Raw genomic sequence first — 21,848 nt, forward strand, 5'->3', positions numbered from 1 at the left:
CAAGGCGGCAAAACCAAGTACAAAAAAACTATCCAGCTATCAAACTCCCTTAGAGCTCAAACGCTAACAAACCCTAACAAGACCATTACACTAACGCAAAAGTACCTAGGAGAAAGCCAAAAAAAAAATAAAAACAACCCAAAAGAAAAGAACTATGTACAAAGGCCTTCAAAAAAAGGATCAACCCTCACCCAAATTCTCTGTTGGAAAGGAAAAATTTGGGTGCCAACATTAAATATTTCTTTTGTTGGATTGGTCTTTTAAATATTTGTGGTTATGAATGTTAATCGGTCTTACTTAGTCCACTTGGGTATAGAAAAGTCATGAATTCTTATAATCTGTAGTATTTGATTTGATTATACTATGTTATGTTATCTAAATATGTTTATTTGATTTTGAGTTAGAATTTCAATCCGGTCGATTTATCAATCCTCGGATTTTCTTCGATTCGGGACTATCAAGCTATTTTTGGGTCTAATTTTTTTGGATAGAGGGTTGATTTATTCTCATCGTTTGGACGTTTACCCAAATATGTCTCATTGTTAAATTATCATTTAGTACCCATCGTTTCATTTTTTGGAATGAAATGTCTCACTGTTTAGAATTTATCATTTTATTTTGGGAATAAAATGTACAGACAAAAAAAGAGAACCGTCGATCGGGATATTGCTATGGTGATTGAAAAATACACAATTGTCATGTCAATAGGGGAGCGTATCAACAAGATAGTTCGTAGAACATTTTATTTTAAAAAACAAAACGAAAAGTACTAGTGGTAATTACCTAAACCATGTGATATTTTTAGATAAACGCGTGACAAAATTCTCAATTTCCCAAATATTTCCCTAATTCCTTTTCTTCTTAGTCTCTTTGGGTTGGTTAGACAATTTCGAGTGAATTGACATTTTTACGCCCAACATAGCATGATAGTACTCTTGATTCAAGAATTAATAATCGGAGATTTGTAATATTTATATTTTTTGTTTGTGTCTTTTTTTCTAGGTGTGGAAGAGGCATTTGGGGGATCATGCATAGATTATTTTTGGGGGTGTGAAGATGTATTTTGTTGCGAGGATGGAAGCTGCAGTGAAAAGTGTTACAAATACAAATGCAACAAAGCTCACCCAAAAGCCAATCCCAGCCCCTTTTGTGCTTTGATCGATGTCGGAAAAACGTGCTACAGCGATTATGATTGTTGAAATTTTATATATTGATTATGTTTTACTAAATGTACTTTTGAGTGCTAATTTTATGTTTTATGGGTATGTTGTTAAAACTTTATAGTATTTCATTCTACAGTTAGTTTTCATACATCAAGAAATACACAATATTGTTTCCATTTTAGTCTGTTTCACAAGAGGTTGCATTTTCGAGTTCTGAAAATTCTTTTTTTTCTAATGAGGTGGGACTCATTTTCAACTAATAATACTTTAATTACTTTTTCTTTCTATCTCTTTTTTACTTTACCAATTGTGTATTAAAACTCGCAGTCAACAAAAAATGCATACACCATGGGACGGAATAAGTAGCAATTATGAATGAAAATTTATTTAATAATTGAAAATCAAACAACGGCAAAAATTTGGAAAAAATATTCAAACATAAGTAATCTCATTAAGAGATTAATAACATTGTTCCCATTACATTAATAATCTTGTTCATTATTTATATTTGGGTTATTTCCTTCTTGTTGGGCTAAAAGGAATTGTTTTCTTTTGGGCTAAATAAATAGAAGAATTAATCTGAACCTAGGGGTGGGTCGATACGATATATCGTATCGAAAACGTTGTATCGTGTTTTGTATCGAAAATATCGATATGAAAGAATTTCATATCGTTATCGTATCGAAAGTTTCGATATATCGAACTTTCGATATGGATAATATCAATATCGTTATCGTATCGATATTTCGATATATCGTAAGATTGATACGATATATCGAAATATCGTTATCGTATCGAATACCTATATATCGAAAAATATAATTTCAAAACTGAAAAATAACACAAAAATTAATAAAACTTCAACACAATAAAATAAATAGTGTTCTTATTAGGGTTTCATATATATATTTTCTAAATATATGAATGAATTAAATGGATTTATATATATTTATAATTTTAAACTTCAATATGTATTGTATTTCAATATGTTTCGATATATTCGATATAAAACGATATATCGCGATATAAGGAAATTCATATCGTTATCGTATCGGAAACTTACGATACGATACTGTATCGTATCGAAAATTACGATATACCAAAAATTCGATAATTTTTTGATATTTTTCAATACGATACGAGCGATATATCATTTTTTCGGTATTGAATTTGATTTTAGATTAATATTAGTTGTTGATTGGTTTATGTTTCTGATGTACTGAAATTCTTATTTGATTATATTATGTATTGTCGATTATGTGTTAAAATGATACTTTTGGCTTATAAATGTTAGGTTTACTGCATAACATGATAGTTTTGTCGGATAAAATGATATTATGATAAAATGATACTATGATAAAATGATACTATTACTGATTTGTAGGTATGTACATTCCTGTTTGTGATGATAGGTTTACTGCATAACATGATAGTTTTGTCGGATAAAATGATACTATGATAAAATGATACTATGATAAAATGATTCTATTACTGATTTGTAGGTATTTACATTCCTGTTTGTGATGATAGGTTTATTGCATAACATGATATTTTTACTGCATAAAATGATACTTTTAGTGCATAAAATGATATTATGATAAAATGATACTATGATAAAATGATACTTTTACTGATTTGTAGGTATGTACATTCCTGTTTGTGATGATGCTTTGAAGCCAATGATTGGTATGAAATTCAATACATTAGTAGAAGCAGTTGGTTTCTATGAACATTATGCTCGTTCAGTTGGTTTTGGCATTCGTAAAATGGGTAACAAATCAGTTCAAGGTATTACTAAGTGGCAGTATTTGGCTTGCAACAGACAAGGCTCTAAGAATTTTATACCTGGTCATGCATCCCAATCAACTGAAGTGTCTTTTAAGAAGCGTAGGTGTCGGTCATTTAGGTGTGAATGTCTTGCTAAGCTCAATTTGAGATATTATTCAGATGGCAAGAGCAGAGGATATGAGGTTTATCAGTTTGTTGAGTATCATAATCACTTAATGGTTGCGGATGAGCATAGGCATTTTATGATGGCCAATCGCAATCTGGATCCTATTCATCGGAGGTTTATGGAGGATTGTGGCAGGTGTAATATTGGTCTCACTCTCACATTCAAACTTTTGAAGGAGATAATGGGTGGACCTGAAAATGTTGGATGTGATATTATTGATATTAGAAATGGTTATCGTGATATTATGTCCAATATTGATGGTTCAGATGCTCAAATGATTTTTGATTATATGCGTTCTCAAAAGGAATCATCTGATGCCTTCTATTATGAAATTGAGATAGGATCTCATGGAAAGTTAACTAGACTCTTTTGGGCTGATGCTATTTCAAGACGAAATTATCATATGTTTGGAGATGTAATTTCATTTGATTCAACATACAACACTAACAGGTATATTACTTTTGTTGCTAATAGACATAAAATGATACTTTTTGCTGATAAAATGATACTCATATCTGATAATATGTACTCATTGCTGATAAAATGATACTTGCAGTAGATAAAATGATACTTCTTACTAATAAAATGATACTTTTGCATGATAAAATGATAGAAATTGTGCTTTTGCATAATAAAATGATAAAATGATACTTTTGCATCATAAAATGATACTTTTGCATCATAAAATAGTATCCCTTCTGTCAATAGCTGATAAAATGATACTTTTGGCTGATAAAATGATACTCATTGCAGATAAAATGATACTTTTGGCTGATAAAATGATACTCATTGCTGATAAAATGATACTTCTTACTAATAAAATGATACTTTTGGCTGATAAAATGATACTCATAGCTGATAAAATGATACTTGCAGTAGATAAAATGATACTTCTTACTAATAAAATGATACTTTTGCATGATAAAATGATAAAATGATACTCATTGCTGATAAAATGATACTTTTGGCTGATAAAATGATACTCATTGCTGATAAAATGATACTTCTGGCTGATAAAATGATACTCATAGCTGATAAAATGATACTCATAGCTGATAAATATAATTCATTTTTATGTTATATTCTGAAGGTATTGCATGATTTTTGCTCCATTCACTGGAAAAGATAACCATTCTAGACCAGTTACATTTGGAGCTGGCTTGTTATCAAGTGAAGGTAGAGAATCCTATTCTTGGTTGTTTGGCTGTTTTGTTCGATGCATGGGGGTAGCACCCAAATTGATTATCACTGATCAAGATTGGGGGATCAAACTTGCTGTTCAACAAGTACTTTTACAAACAAGGCACCGATGGTGTATGTGGCATATCATGGTTAAGGTGTCAGATAAGTTGCCCAAATCTTTACTTGGTAATGAAGATTTCAAAAAAGAGTTGAATGCATGTGTTTGGTCTGATTTGTTAGAGCCTGATGAGTTTGATATAATATGGAATGATATAATGGAACGGTATGGATTAGAAGACGTGCACTGGTTTGGATCAATGTTTGAAGATAGAGAATTCTGGGTTCCTGCTTATTTTCGAGATTTTCCCATGGGGTCGCTTCTTAGGACTACATCGATGTCTGAATCGGAGAATAGCTTTTTTAAAAACTACACAAAGCCACGTGCAAATCTTGTACAGTTCATCAATTTCTTTAATTATGCTGTGGGAGATCAAAGGAATGCCAATTCACGATTGAACTACTTGGATTACTCAACTATTCCTGATTTGTCAACCCAATTGCCTATTGAGAAGCATGCATCTACAATCTACACTGATTCTATTTTCAAACATGTACAACAGGAAATAAGTATTGTATGTGAGATTGTTTCTATAACTACTGTTGAGGATAACATCAAGAAGCATCAGGTCAAGGACCAATATGGTAGAACATTGGATGTTATGTATGATTGTAAGCAAGACACATTCGACTGTAGTTGCAAGAAGTTTTCCAGAATTGGTTTGTTATGTTGTCATATATTTTGTTTGTTGAAGAATAAGTCTGCTAATCTCATTCCTGAGAAATATTTTGGTCGAAGGTGGTTGAAGAGCTCTTTACTAAAGGCAGCACATGGTCTACCATCTGAGGAACAACAACCATTTGAACGTGTGTTCCATTTTTAACCTTTATTTGTAAAAATTCTATTTTTCAGTCAGAGAAATGATAGTACTTATTGTAATAATGTTATCTTTTATCTTGCAGATTTGGATGAAAAGCAGGAAGTTAAGAAAAAGTTGTTCTCCAACTTTTATCGATTAGTCCAAAAGTCTGAAGGAAGTATGGATCATTTGTCTTTGTTAAGTGCTGGTCTTGATGATTTGGAACAGCATATGTTTGGAAATTGTGCAGCACCTTCAGTCATTGAAAAGAAGAAGATGGTTGAGGATTTTTATGGAATGGCAGTACCTGATGTAATTGATGTACATCCTCCAGACGTTGTTAGTACTAAAGGATCAGCTAGTGGCAAAGTAGCAAAGAGGCAGAGTGCAATAAGGAAAGCAAATAAGCCTCTACGACGGTGTGGTAAATGTCATGAGATGGGTCGTCATGATTCAAGAAATTGTGGTAGAGTCAATGAGAAGTCAGATTGAAGCCATTTGATATAGTTTAGGTATTTTAGGTGTATAAAATGACATTTTGGCTGATAAACTCATTCTTTTGTTTATAAACTGATAAAATGATACTTTAACCTGAAAAAATGACATCAAAAATGATATATAAGCTGATAAAATGATACTCGCAGTTGATAAAATGATACTCGCAGTTGATAAAATGATACTTCTGACTGATAAAATGATACTTTAGCTGATAACATCATTCTTTTGTTTATAAACTGATAAAATGATACTTTAACCTGAAAAAATGACATAAAAAATGATATATAAGCTGATAAAATGATACTTTTGGCTTATAAAATTATAAAATGATACTCGCAGTTGATAAAATGATACTTTCAGCAGATAAAATGATAAAATGATACTTCTGACTGATAAAATGATACTTTGGCTGATAACATCATTCTTTTGTTTATAAACTGATAAAATGATACTTTAACCTGAAAAAATGATACTCGCAGCAAATAAAATGACAATAACCTTATAAAATGATGTATAAGCTGGAAAAAATGACATATAAGCTGATAAAATGATACTATCAACGGATAAAATGATGTTTTAATCTCACAAAATGATATATAAGTTGATAAAATGATACTTCTGACTTATAAAATTATAAAATGATACTCGCAGTTGATAAAATGATACTTTCAGCAGATAAAATGATAAAATGATACTTCTGACTGATAAAACGATATAATGACAAAATCAAACTTGTAGCAGATAAAATGATAATTTGGGTGATTATATTCGAAACCACTATTACAAAACGCTATTATCAAGTCATAGAAGTTAGTATACAGGGGGTTTAAATTCTCTAATCATCTTTTCAACATCAATTTCTTCTTTTTTGCTGTCATTCTCAAACTTCTTCTTTATCATTGTAAGTGTCTCAAAAGCCTTCTTGTTAGTATCTCCAATAAGCAATGCTTCAGTATATCTGGCACAGAGTTTTATTAAAGACTTTGTTCCCTTCTTCGTTAAACCCGAATTCCAGTTACGAACAGGACCACCCATGTAAGTCTCCAAATGGCGCATCACATAAATTCCACAGTCAACTTTATTTGTATCGTTCTGCCATGGCATATTCATGTATCTGGTTTTTGACAGTTTGACAGTTCTTCCCATTGATGGATTGAGTCCATTTCCAAGATAAGTTCGGAAGAAATTTCTCTATTCAAATAACACAAAACATACATAAGGTTGATTAAAAATTATATTATGTTCCATACTGAATTATAGTCAATGCATTTTAACTAATAAATACTGAATGCATTTAACTAAACATATCAGAGTACTTGGTGCATCTTCATATTTCTTCTCAAGTAAATCTTGACTAACCAGAGAATTGTCAATCACATCCATCATTTGCATTTTGAGATTGAAGCAGATGATATAATAATGTTCGTACGCCCAAATTGGAAAGAATATCTAATTTTCAAAACATTATATATAAATGTCATTTTCAAAAATATAGGTATGTTGTTCTGTAAGGGATGTGATCATATCATAACTCATATTTATTGTGATAACCTAATAACCCTCATTTTATGGATGAAAAGTATCATTTTGTAGAACAGAATATCATTTTATGGACGAAAAATATCATTTTTAGTAAAAATGATACTTTTGACCCATAAAATGATAGGGTTATTAGCTTATCACATAAATATGGGTTACCATTATAACGCACCCTTGTTCTGTAATGTATATCTAATTATGACTTACCAGGTCATAATTTTCCCATTTGAAATTTTCAATCTGTGACACAAATTCATTCAAGTTTGAGCAAAATCTTTCTCGACTCTCTGCTTCAGTCCAACCAGATCTCCTTGCAGTAATGTTGTAAATCTGTCATGTTTACATTTTTGTAAATATATTTTAACTTTTAATGTAATACTATTATTTATTTACTCGTTTACTGTACCGTAGGTGTGGTGTTGATGAAAAGACGACTCGGTGATGCCTTTGATTTGAATTTTTCATTGTAGTTGAGGAACACAGCCCATGCATCTATGATGTTGATCCTGACGTATGAACGTGGAGCAAGGCTGTGGAAGTCAATCTTGAACAATGTGATCTTGTCGTTCTCATAAACTACCTCATAACTGATTTCAAATTCATATTTAATGTTAGTTAAAAGAACTGAATAAGAATATAATTATGTAATTCAAAACTTACTGTTCACTTTCTTCATCTTTCATCAACCAGTACATTATTTCTCTCTCTTCTTTATTCAGCTTTCCTTTCAGATTTACTGCTCTGACATTGTAGGGAGAGCACATTGCTTCAACAATTTTCTTTGTTGTTCTGACCACTTTCTCCTTCTCCTTTTCGACTGGAGGATCTTGATCTTGAGAAACCATCTTCTTCCCTTTGTCCTTATTCAAATTTTCTTCTCTCTGTTTTAAAACTTCATCATCTCCTTTTTCAACATTTATATCCTTGATGACAGTGGATATTATGTTATCAACTCTGTCATGCTTTCATTTAAAAAAAATATAAATTGTTATTGACAGAAGGGATACTATTTTATGATGCAAAAGTATCATTTTATCATTTTATTATGCAAAAGCACAATTTCTATTATTTTTTTCAGGCAAAAGTATCATTTTATCATTTTATCATGCAAAAGCACAATTTCTATCATTTTATCAGGCAAAAGTATCATTTTATCATTTTATCATGCAAAAGTATCATTTTATCCGCTTAAACTATCATTTTATGATTCAAAAGTATCAGTTTTCAAATAAAACAGAACTACCAAAAAACATCATCAAACATATATCATTTTAAACATATAAACAATCATTTGATGTACTTAAACTATCATTTTTAAAAGTTACCTCATATTCTTCATTCTGAACTTCTTTCTCTGAAACTTTTTCCTTTTCTTTTACAGCTGCTTTATTAGCCTTTTCCTTTTCGCTTTCATTCTGTTTCTCTTGCTCGTTTTCCACCTCATCATCTTTTTCCTTCTCCACATCCTTTTCCCGATTAAATTCTTGATTCTCATTAGGACTGTCATCACATTCACGTATCAGAGTGAAGGTAGGGAACTCATTCTTATTTTTCAATATATATGTCCTCTCAGCAGCTTTAGTTAACTCAATCATGATATCAATCCATTCAGGATCATCAATTTCATCATTGTTTATAGCCTCTGTCATTGTATTCTGACTTTCTATAACATGCTCCACACCTTTGTCTCTCAATCCCACTGCATTTCTTGTTGTATCACAGACTATCTTAAAGCTATTTAGATTCCTGAGTTTTTCTGGCGCTGCTTCAAGGACATCAACAATCTTCTCCATTGACGATTTAACATTTTTAGCAGCTGCCTTCCATTCATGTATGAAATTCTCCCATTCATTGGTTGTCCCCACTTCATCATGATCATGATGATCATTTGTCTTCAAAACTTCTACATCTTGAGATTCATCTTCTTCGTCATCTTTATCATTTTCTTCATGTGGCTGCTTTTTATATCGGTCATACATATGACCCAGACCAAATGTTGAATTCTCCATTTCTGCTCTTTGTCTATCTTTCAACAGTTCCGCAGTCCATCCTTTCACTGTTGGGTAACATCTTGGCACCATTTTTTTTTCAAAGAGAATCCTGTCCACGTAACAAGCCTACATTAAACAAAAACTAAATATTAGTTTTTCTGTAAATAGATTCATAGACAATGGAAAACAAATATATTCTTACCACTACAAAGATAACTGGCCCGGTAAATATCTTTGCTGTGTCTTTTTTCCACCTCTTTTGTGTTTCATGCAATCTGGATATGACATAGCCACACCAATTGTATTCTTTGATCTTCTCAACATCAGCTATGTATCTAAAATTTTTGGCCTCAAATTTCCATCAGCAGGAGTGTTAATCAAGGCATACTCCATGAGAACCATAAAAGTCCATTTAAAGAACTCACCACCTTCTTTGTCTCTCTCCATCTGCTCTACAACATACTTTGGCACCATTTTTTTCTCTCCACCTTTACAGAATTTAGCAATTTCAGTTTTGATGTGGGTATTTTTCTGAAATTTGCTTTTATTGATAGGTAAAGATCCAATCGGGAACCCAAGAGTTATGTGAACATCTTCATCATCTAAAAACAGTGATTCCCCACTGTTCAACTCAATTGATGAAGTTTTACTGTTAAAGTTGTTGATTAGATAATACGCTAATGCTCTTGGGAAACTTCTTATATTGAAGTTTAGGAGTGCGCCAAACCCAATCTCTCTAACAGCTCTTCTTTGATTCTCGTTTAGAGATTCAAGCATGTCAACGAAGAAGTCAGTATTCCTTCTTCCTGCCAAAGTTGCTATCCTAATGACTGTAATATCTTGAACAACTTTTTTCTTGCCCTTCTTTGATGCTGTCTTACCATCAGTTGTATCGTCATTCTTTCTTTTCTTCTTATTTCTTATATGTTCTACTTCTTCTGCTAATGTTCTACGTTGATCATCATCATCATCACGAATGTTCTTTCCTAATAAACAAAAGATTTCAGTGTGTTAAACAGTTTATGTCATTATATAAAGTCAAAGTATCATTTTATAATCTGAAACTATCATTTTATCAAGGGTATTATCATTTTATCTTCTGAAACTATCATTTTCTATATTTCAATGAGTTTAAAAAAGCAGAGAGGGAATAGCAGAGAGGGAATAACTTGTCACTTAAGTAGAACAAAACACTATTTACAAAGTATCATTTTATCATTTTCAGAAACTATCATTTTATGCACCCAAAGTATCATTTTATCAAGCAAAGGCACAATTTCTACATACAAAAACACAGAGATACACACAACAACACACACAAAAACACAGCAGCAGTAGCATCAAGACACACACACAAACAAACATAAAGTATCATTTTATCCCATGAAACTATCATTTTTTCATTCAGAAACTATCATTTTATCCCATGAAACTATCATTTTATTCCATATCCCATGAAACTATCATTTTATAATCTGAAACTATCATTTTATCAAGGGCAATTATCATTTTTTCTTCTGAAACTATCATTTTCTATATTTCAATGAGTTTAAAAAAGCAGAGAGGGAATAACTTGTCACTTAAGTAGAACAAAACACTATTTACAAAGTATCATTTTATCATTTTCAGAAACTATCATTTTATGCACCCAAAGTATCATTTTATCAAGCAAAGGCACAATTTCTACATACAAAAACACAGAGACACACACAACAACACACACAAAAACACAGCAGCAGTAGCATCAGGACACACACACAAACAAACATAAAGTATCATTTTATCCCATGAAACTATCATTTTTTCATTCAGAAACTATCATTTTATCCCATGAAACTATCATTTTATAATCTGAAACTATCATTTTATCAGAAACTATCATTTTATCTACATTTAAACAGATCATGCAAACACATAGCAACACACACAGCAAAACACACATAAACAAAGCAAAACACACACCAGCAGCATACATTGTTATGCATGAACGATATTGTATAAATATAAGAAATATCTACACTAAAAACTACAGAATCTAAAAATAATCGAGAAAATCATCAGCAAAATGATAAATCGATCAAAATCAAAAGTGAAATAAGTAATAAACTTCATCCAACCTTTCTTCGATGAAAAAACTATGATTTCCTTCGACATATTCCAGAATTGTGATGATTTTTCCTTCGATTCGTAGGGTTTCAAATGCGATTCAGAGTGTTTGAGTGTTTCCTTCGATTCGTAGGGTTTGAAATTCGATTCAGAGTGTTTGAGTCTGAGATGAATTCAGAGCGTTTTCTTTTTTCCCACCAATTTTAAAATTGAAATGACAATTTTGCCCTTAATATATCCGAAAATGATAGTTTTATTTGATAAAATGATAGTTTTGTTAGATTAAATCTAGACCACATATTTTAAAAATGTGTGGTGGAGATTTAGTTATAGGGTTATCACACAAATTGGGGTTATCATTATAATGCACCCCTATATATATATATATATATATATATATATATATTTGGCATTTGTCTCAAATTTAATTTTGTCAACATACCCAAGATGCCCTACATTTAATAAAAATTGCTAAAAGTTTATAAGATTTATGCAAATTAAATTTCTCATTATCCAATACAATCCTGTATTTTAAGAAAAAAAGAATTTGGCATCTGTCTCAAATTTAATCTTGTCAACATACCCAAGATGCCAGTCACATTTAATAAAAATTGCCAAATGTTTATTAGATTTATGCAAATTAAATTTCTTATTATCTAATACAATTTTGTATTGAAAGAAAAGAATTCGATGGATCATGGTATGTGTATCAATATGCATAGATAAATAGGACAATTTGCATACATAGTTTAAACATAAAATCAGGCAAAATGGTTTCACCAACTCGAACCTTATGTATTGTTTTTCTCTTCATTGCTGCCTTAGGTAAACTACAAATGCCCTTATATTTTCAACGTATTTAGACTAGCAATCAAATATTATAATTTAAATATTTCTCTGGTTGGATAGGTCTTTTAAATATTAGTGGTTATGATTGTAAATCGGGCTTACTTAGTCCACTTGGGTATAGAAAATTCATGAATTCTTTTAATTTGTATTTGATTTTATTATACTATGTAATGTTATCTAAATATGTTTATTTAGATAATCTTCGGATAATCTTCGACTCCGGACTATCAAGTTATTTTTGGTCTAAATATTTTTGGATAGATGGTTGATTTTGTCTCATCGTTCGGGCGTTTAACCAAAAATATTTCATTGTTAAATTTTCATTTAGTACCCATCGTTTCATTTTTTGGAACGAAAAGTCGCACTATTTAGAATTTATCATTTCATTTTCGGGAATAAAATGTTCAGCAAAAAAATTTCTGTCGATCAAGATATTGCCATGGTGGTTGAAAAATATACAACTGCCATGTCAATAAGGGAAAGTATCAACAAGATATTTCACAGAACATTTTATTATAAAAAAACAAAATGAATTGTACTAATGGTAATTACCTTTACCATGTTACATTTTTAGGTAAACGAGAGACAAAATCGCCTACTTAACCAAATCCTTTTCTTCTTGGTCTCTTTGGGTTGGTTAGTCAGTTTCGAGCTGAATTGACATAATTACGCCCAACATAGCATGATAGCACTCTTGATTAAGAATTAATTATCAGATATTTGTTATATTTATATTTTTTGTTTTGTGTCTAGGTGTGGAAGAGGCGTTTGGATGCACAGATAATTTTGGGATGTGTGAAGATGTATTTTGTTGCGAGGATGGAAGCTGTGGTGACAACTGTTGCAAATACAAATGCAACAAAGCTCACCCAAAAGCCAATCCCCGCTACCATTGTTCTCTGATCGATGTCGGAAAAGTGTGCAATTGCGAATTTGATTGTTGAAATTTAATATCTTGATCATGTTATAATAAATGTACTTTTGAATGCTAATTTTATGTTTTACGGATTTGTTATTAAAACTTTATAGTATTTCGTTATGTAGTTTTCCATGCATCAAGAAATACACACGCTATTTCTCTTTTAATCCGTTGCACAAGAGTTTGCAAATTCTGAGTTTTGAAAATTCTTTTTTCTCTAACGAGGTTAGACTAATTATCATCTACTTTAATTATTTTTTCTTTCTACCTCTCTATTACTCCCTCCGTCCCATAAAAGATGTCACACTTTCTTTTTTAGTTTGTCCCACAAAAGATGTCATATTTCCCTTTTTGAAAAAAATTCTCTCTCATATGAATATAAAAATTATATTTTCACTCTCCATTTAACACACAAAACAAAACCTCCTAAAATCCTGTGCCGACCCACAAGTGTGACATCTTTTGTGGAACGGAGGGAGTACTACTTTACCAATTCTGCATTAAAACTCGTGGTCAACCAAAAATTGACGGAATGAGTAGCAGATATGAATTGAAATTTATTTAATAATTGAAAATCAAAAAACGGCAAAAATGTGAAAAATTATTCAATCACTTGAAAATAATTATTCCCTTTTACTAAGTAATAATACTTGAAATTATCAAAAGCAAAAAACTGGCTAACTTGAATGCATGATACCGTTGACATTATAAAGTTGAGATTGCATCTGTTATATGTACCGTTTACATTATAAAATTGAGAATGTGCCAAAAAGAAAAAGCAAACAAATCCTTGCAAGCACAAACACCTCATGCTCAAAATTTTGCATGTTCTCATGTAGCATTCCTAGCTTAAGAATTTTAAAACAATTGTTGATATAGAATTGTGGCCTGCAAAGAACGAGCTGTATTATTTTAAAAAAAAATAGTGTATGAAATCACGTTTCACAAAACTAAGACAAGAAACAGGTGCAGCGATTTGGACGGATAAGATGTGGTTAAGTACTAAATCTCTAACGAACCGATAAAACGAAAAAAATAACAAGATAAAGATAATTCGACGCCCCGTGAGAGGTGGCGGGCATAAGGATCGGAGCGGCTGCGCGGGTTCCAACCCGCCGGGCAACGGCTACAAATCAAATATACATTCCGGCTGTGCGCGGAGAGATTTCATGAGGCAACAGTTAGCGTAGGAAATTAAGGAATTAAGGATTCAAAGCATTACACAAGGAACTAGGCCAAATAATATATCCATTGATTGATTAAAGAGTAAAAGCCAAATGTGGTGCCTAATATATGACCGTTTTATCAATTTGGTCCTTAACATTATCTTTTTGATTATTTGGTCCCTCACAAATAAACTCGGACCCGAATCTGTCCTCACTTAACAGAACTGTCAAAAAATAGACGATGACCGCAATTTGACTATATTAAATTACTAATGGTAATTAATTATACCTAATTATAATTCTTTTCCTATTAGAAAAATTGAAAAAAAGATAGTATAAGTTGCAAAATGAAATGAATAATTTGTAATTTAATAGGAATTAAGAATTATAATTAGGTATAATTAATTACTATTAGTAATTTAATATAGTCAAATTGCGCTCATCGTCTATTTTTGACGGTTCTGTTAAGTGAGGACCGATTCGGGTCCGAGTTTATTTGTGATGGACCAAATAATCAAAATGATAATGTTAAGGACCAAATTGATAAAACGGCTATATGTTAGACACCACATTTGGCCTTTACTCTTGATTAAATTGATAAGCTCCCCCATTTATAATACTATAATACTACTCCTATTACCCTACCTTATTGAATAAGAAACAGATATAAAAATATAAATTGGAAAGATATGATGAAACAAATAGGCAATTTAATAATTGGGATATGATCGTATGACGCATCAGATGCCTTTCCGGACAATAACTTTCTGTGAAATGTGGAGAAAAAAAAAAGTATTTATTTGGTTTATAATAGTATATGTTAATATGATATTAATTAGATTAATAGTATTAAGTTAATCAAATTGGCAGAATAATGGTATTGGGTCAATTTCGAGTGTTTTTGTTTGTGGGCTTACCATTTTTTTTGGGCCACTTTGTAATAATGTATATGGTCCAGTTTATACTAATTGAATTGGAATGACAAAATAAAATTAGACATTCGGGCCTATTTTCATTTTTTCTGTGGCCCATTATTGTTAAAAATGAGAAATGATAAACTTTGCTAATTAAATTGGGTTTAATATAATTACTTGCAAATATGTTAATTTATGCCTAAATCTTGAAAAAATAAAGGATTTAATTATTTTAAAATTTACTTTTATTTGATTTCGATTCTACTAATACTAATTTTTAGTAGACGATGGTTGATCCACAAAACTTTTTCAAGGATGAACAAAGTATTCCGCCGTTGCATTGAAGATTTGGACAAGCTAATTCTGAGGTTGATTGTAAATGATTAGGTAATTAACAATTTGATGTCGTTTGTAAGAATGATGAGTTGTTTGTGGAAATAATTGAAAAATTAACTCGTGAAAGTAAGATGTGTTGTTTTTGTAAGAATGATGAGTTGTTTGAGGAAATAATTTAAAAAAATTTCGCGGCCCTAAAATCCTACTCCTTCGGCCCTCTTCACATTGTTCATGTTAAATCTTTTCAACACTTTAGTCACATAATCTGCTTGAGATAGTCAAAGAGTCATTTATCTTCTGTTTCTAATGATATCCATACTTAGGATTTTCTTTGCCTCACCAAAGTCTTTCATTTCAAAACTCTTATTCAGTCCATCTTTTACCAACTGAACTTCATACTTAGAGGGACCAGCTATAAGGATATCATCCACGAGGTACTTTGTATATACAATATTTGTCAATTAATCTTTACTCTATATTAAATTGTCCACTAATTTCATCAATCCATTAAATTAATAATGAATTGGCACTCATTAATCTCATTAGTAGCCAATCAGTCAACATTTCGCCGTATAATTAGTCTCTTAACCATACTACATCAATTAAATTCAACTTTTAACCAACTAATTGAAATACTAAATCTTTGAATTTAGTTCAACAACTTGAATGTGATATGTATAGCAAGGTAGGAAATATAATGGGGCCTTGTTATAATTTTCAGTTCTTTTTTCATTTCATACTCTTTTAATTAATTCTCAAAAAATAAATTATATATCTATATAATATTTGTACGTGGAGTATATTTTCGAGGATGGACCTTTAAGTAAATTGTTAATTGAATCGATACACGATAGATATAAAAAAAAAAAAAAAAAAAAAACAAAACACGAGGGCCAGATCATGAGATTTGTATTCAAATCTATATTCAGTGTCAAGGGATATTCATATGACTTAGTAGTGTAATTAATATTTGTTCTATACTATTTGTTAATAGGTGGTACATGAATAATAATTTAATTTACAATAGATATTTTTAATATAATCATGTATAGAATATATTATTGTTAGTGTAAGAATTAAACTAAATCGTATAGGCATTGCTAGTTAATGTGAAAACTGAAAAAATTTAAGGTACTCCAAAGTCAAAATCGAATACTACATAGACCTTTCGTCATTAATTGTATAATAAAGTTAAAAATAAATTTTACAGTATAAACTGACCGTTCTCACCAAAATCTTCCAAAATGGTATTCTAGTTTCTTTCACCGATACTCCTCCGTATATTTAAATTTACTTCCCCCGTCCTATAAAATTCAACGTATTTGATTGGGCCCACTTGTAAATAAATTATTTATGTACTCCCCGTTGCATATATATATATATATAGTAGTAGAGTCATTTTACCATTTTGGTACGTTCCATGGTAATAGAGTCATTTTCCTTATTAGTAAAAGTCAATACATTTTTCCACATCTACTTTACTCTCTCATGTCTCTACCTTTTTCATTTTCCACTTTATTCTTCATTTACTTAACTCACCTAACACAATTTTTCTTAATCTCCGTGTCGAAAGAAAATGCCTCCATTATTATGGAACGGAGGAAGTACTTGTGTAGTTGTACTAGGTAGGCCCAAATAGACATTAATTAATTTACACTCCTTATCAAAGTTTAATGATAACCTTTGTATTAATACTTCCTTTGTTTTGTTCTTTCTTTTACGTACTACTACAACAGAAATGTGCAATTAGGATTTCATTATGATCTTCATTTTTTTATATAGGAAAAAAGCACCTAAAACTATCCAGAGCAAAGATTCAAGAGCAACCAACTCACAAGTCTTTACAAAACATACAGAAGAGTCAAAAGCAAACTCTCCAAGAGTAAGTAATGGAATACTTCCATACCATAATTGGTTTAGAGTAAAAATAGCATAATTGCTCTCATATATTTTAATTGGAAACCCCACACAACTCATCACACAACATTTCCGGCCTCCGTTGCCGCCTCCCCCTTCGCAACCAAAGGCGGAATACTTTGCTCGTTTCTGAAAAAGTTCGAAGGGTCGAATTTCGTCTTAACACTAACCAATCTCTTAAAATTGTTCTTAAAATACCTCTCCCCCCAAACCCTAGCCTGGTCATAATTAGTACTATTCCCTTCACAATTATTCTTCCCAATGTCAAGATCTCTATAATTTACATACGCCGCCCTCGGGTTCTTGGTGACGTGGCGCGCCATGTAGTCGTAGAACCCTCTCGTCCAGCTAAGGGAAGCTTCTCCCTCATTCGAGTTCCTCCACAACACGCCGTAATGGATCATGTACAAATTCCCCTTCCGGTGAGGAAACGGCATTTCCTCATCGGAATAATTGCTCAGAGCTCCCCCAAAAGGGCTCAGCTCCAATTGAGCCCCGTCTACTTGTATAAGAAACTCCCAAATCTCTCTCAGACCGCTCACAGGGATCGGATCGCTCACGAAGTCTGACTTTCCTTTGTAGTAGGCCCCAGGGCCGCCTTGTGGCCTCTTGACCAGCAAAGCGTCTAGGGTTTTGCTGTTTGCGAAGAAGAGAACAGATTCGGCCCAACTCATCTCGATGCAGTCTTTTTCAGTTAGACCGAATTTAGGAAATTTTCCACCCATGGCTGTCAGAAGATCGCGTGCTTTGCCAAGGTACAGCGACGTGAAGGAAGCTTCAAGTGTGCGGCTTCCGGTCTTCGGAGAGTTGGTTGGGTTAATGAATATCCTCATGAGGAGGTTGTCGTCGACTTTGTCAGCAATGTGCTGCCATTTGTGGACGAGCTCGGTCGCGTTTTCTTCTAACGTTCGTGTCACGTTGAAGACGGTGATGGTTTCCGGGACGGTGACTAGTGTCACCGTGAATTCTAGAATGATCCCGAAGCTTGTGCCTCCCCCGCCTCTGATTGCCCAGAACAGATCTTTGCCCATGGTTTTTCGGTCCAGGACCTCGCCGTCCGCGTTGATTAGTAAGGCGTCGATGATGTGGTCGGCGGCGAGGGAGTGTTTGCGCGATATCATGCCGTACCTATTGTGTTAAATAAGTTAAGCGAAGCCCGAATAAAGTAGATAAGGAGGAAATAAAGTAAGAGAAATAAGATTGGGTGCTTTTTATAAAAAAAAAATAAAAAATGACTCGATTACAATAGGACTAACAGAGATACAAAAACATAAAGTAATAGAAAAAAAAACACATTTTAAGAATGACTTCATTTATATGTTATTTTCCTCAAAATCCAAATATACTTTTTTTAACATTACCCTCCGCCGGAAAAGTGGCCGCCGACGCCGACGGTGGGGCAGGTGCCTGCGGGGAAAGCGAGAGTCCTACTCGTGCGGGAGATTGCATAGTAGAGCTCGCCTAGGGTTGCGGCGGCCTGCACACGTGCGGTTTTCGCCTTCTCGTCGATAGTTACTTCTCGGAAGTTTATCATGTCGACGACCATGAAGGGCGCCGACGCCGCGGAGACGTAGGAAAGGCCTTCGTAGTCGTGGCCGCCGCTCTTGACCTTGATTTGAAGTCCGAGAATCCGGGAGCATCGGACTGCTCCCTTGGATCTCGGACACAGAGCGTGGGGCGACGATGAGGTCGGGTTTCCCCGGCCAGGCAGCAGGTACACGGAAATTGTCTGTGAATGTGAGAGCGGCGTAGGATGCATTTTGAGGGGTGAAGATTGTGTTAGTAAATGAGTTTGAGCGCTGGAAATGATCGGTTAGGCATTCGACGAAATTGTTGTAGGTTTGATTCTTGGATGAAGCAGCTTTTGAGAGTAAGAGGTTTGTGAAAATTAAGAAGAGGAATGTGAGAGTGAGAGTAAGAGGAGATGACATTTTGTTGGTGTTGGTGAAAATGTATGCTTGGTTATATGTACTCCATCAGTCACCTATTTATAGTGTCACTTTAACTTGTACAGACCTTAAGAAATGAGAGTTCACTCTTGGTGTCTCACTCAAAATATTCATACTCCTTCCGTCTCCGATTAGGAGTCACAGTTTGACCGGGCACAGGTTTTAAGAAATGTAAAGAAAAGTTGGTTGAAAAGTTAGTGGAATGTGGGATCCACCTTTTTATATTGATTTTATAATAAAATGTGAGTGAAGTGAGGTAGTGAAATGTGGGACCTACTTACCATTTATGGTAAAAATGAAGTGTGACTCTTAATTGGGGACGAACCGAAATGGAAAAGTGTGACTCTTAATGGGAGACGGAGGAAGTATTTTTTAAGTAGCATGAGATTTTAGAAGAATTGTCAAGTAACATAAATAGACAAAAAAAAGTAGTTAGAATATTTAAATGAGGAAAGAAAAATTTATTTTTAAATATAAAAGTGTAAAATTAAAACAAAAGGTGAACATGTTGAATGGTATGAAGTGGTACGAAGGGAAAACTTATTATGTCCGTAGAAAACAGTTTCATTTAACAATCCTACTTGAGGAGAATATAATTTGGCTAGCTGTGGGGTGGTGGCGGCTAACTGTTTTTGACTTTATTTACCATACGCTTTGGGAATAGAATTTTTAGTTTGTTATTAATAGATGTACACAAATTGTATGTGTAATTGAATTTTTTAAATATTTTATATTAAAAATCAATTTATAAATATGAATTAAACTTAAAAAATTATATACTAATCATTCCATAACAACTTATGAAAATATTAAAAATTTTAAATTAAATATCTAAAAATTTAAGAAAATAATATTTTAATTAAATATGATTTTAATTAAATATGATTTTAATTAAAATATTAATTGAATTAAGCTCAAAATCATGTAAAATTTGTTATAAATTTTTCATACCACTTCTTTTGTATTGCTATATAATAATATAACTAAAAATAATAATTTGTAATATAATTTTATTAAATTTAAAATGTATGAGTATTATGTACATGTACTATAATTTAAGTACATTTATCTTTATTCATCACCATCACCATCATCATCACCATGGGATAGATGAGGAACCATTATTTATTCTCTTTTTAACAAATCTTTATTCTTTTTAGTTATGGAAGTTTGATTAGTCCGACAATTGGTTTTAAAAATACTCCCTCCGTCCCCCATTAAGAGTCACACTTTTCCATTTCGATCCGTCCCCAACTAAGAGTCACACTTCATTTTTACCATAAATAGTAAGTAGGTCTCACATTCCACTAACTCAATTCACTCACATTTTATTATAAAACCAATATAAAAAAATGGGTCTCACATTCCACTAACTTTTTCAACTAACTTTTTTTTACATTTCTTAAAACTCGTGCCCGGTCAAAGAGTGACTCCTAATAGGGGACGGGGGGAGTATTAATCTGTAATAGTCACGGACTTACAATCAACGTGAGAAATGACCAATTCTTTAAGTTTAAAATTTAATTCTTGTTTGTTTCTTTATAATGTTTTCATGAATACTTAATTGAGTAATTAGTTACTTAAATATATTGAAAATTATATACCCAGTGTATCCAAATAGTAAAATATCCAAAAACGACGAAGTATTTAATTTTATTGAATATACAAGCTCGAATCTTTTCCCAACATACACGAACTCCTAAATTCTAATAGTAATAATAAAGAACTTGCAAGCGTGAAAAATTGTTGGGATAGTTTCAAACAAAAATTAAAAGCATGAAAAACAGGAAACAGGGAAAGAAAAATTATTACAAAAGGACAATGAAAAGTGAATTAAAAAGGAAAACATTTTATTTTAGTGGTTGAGATTTTAGATTTCATTTACTAATAGATACTATAATAGTATTTTTTTTTTCTCATATATTATAAATATGTGCGGAGTATTATGTAATTAGTAATCAATGAAAAAAAAATCATAAATCTTATTTACTTTGCCATCTATTTTTCTTTATTACTACATGCAAGTCTTGTTATTTTATTCCTCACAAAAAACCCTAGCCATGCTAATCCGCTCGACGAAGAAGATCTCCGCGACTGTCACTTTAATTGATGCCTGCTCGACGGACGAACCTCCGCGACAGAAGACGCCAACTGATCTACCGCCTTCGCGACCACCGTGTCGTGTTTTCACCTTCACTTTCCTCGATAAGGGATTTTTCCTTAATCACAAATAGTACAACATTTTGTAGTCTACTCCTGCCTAACATGAAGTAATTACTTTAAATGGAATAAGTAAACTGTAGTAACTAATATGGAAATGGAAGTAAACCGTAAATAATTTGAAATGGCCTAACTCAATAATTGATGAGACATAGTAAGTATATGACTTGTAGCAACTACTATTATACAAATTGAATGCATATATTCCAATAGTTGACATAGTCATGC

The 21,848-nt window shown here is 32.2% G+C and overlaps 1 protein-coding gene and 1 pseudogene across 1 annotated transcript; one reads left to right on the top strand and one right to left on the bottom strand.

Moving 5' to 3' along the window:
• Positions 1 to 2,333: 2,333 nt before the first annotated feature.
• LOC148931762 (protein FAR1-RELATED SEQUENCE 5-like) lies at positions 2,334 to 5,869 on the top strand. The gene is made up of 3 exons (XM_089064216.1): positions 2,334 to 3,567; positions 4,208 to 5,223; positions 5,320 to 5,869. Exons 1-3 carry the CDS (start codon positions 2,807 to 2,809, stop codon positions 5,706 to 5,708), a joined length of 2,166 nt encoding a protein of 721 aa, XP_088920342.1. The 5' UTR covers positions 2,334 to 2,806; the 3' UTR covers positions 5,709 to 5,869.
• Positions 5,870 to 17,510: 11,641 nt separating this feature from the next.
• LOC125188663 (tetrahydroberberine oxidase pseudogene) lies at positions 17,511 to 19,382 on the bottom strand (annotated as a pseudogene).
• Between the last annotated feature and the right edge of the window lie 2,466 nt (positions 19,383 to 21,848).

This window comes from Salvia hispanica, chromosome 2 (assembly GCF_029641045.1).
Source record: "Salvia hispanica isolate PSC_SH4W2 chromosome 2, Shi_PSC_v1, whole genome shotgun sequence".
Classification (NCBI taxonomy): domain Eukaryota; kingdom Viridiplantae; phylum Streptophyta; class Magnoliopsida; order Lamiales; family Lamiaceae; genus Salvia; species Salvia hispanica.

Bases quoted from the DNA above. Each gene is read 5' to 3' on its own strand.
- LOC148931762 (XM_089064216.1), top strand. From the start codon at position 2,807: ATGTACATTCCTGTTTGTGATGATGCTTTGAAGCCAATGATTGGTATG. The intron at 3,568-4,207 runs GTATATTACTTT...TATATTCTGAAG, and splicing joins TCAACATACAACACTAACAG to GTATTGCATGATTTTTGCTC. The intron at 5,224-5,319 runs GTGTGTTCCATT...TTTATCTTGCAG, and splicing joins GGAACAACAACCATTTGAAC to ATTTGGATGAAAAGCAGGAA.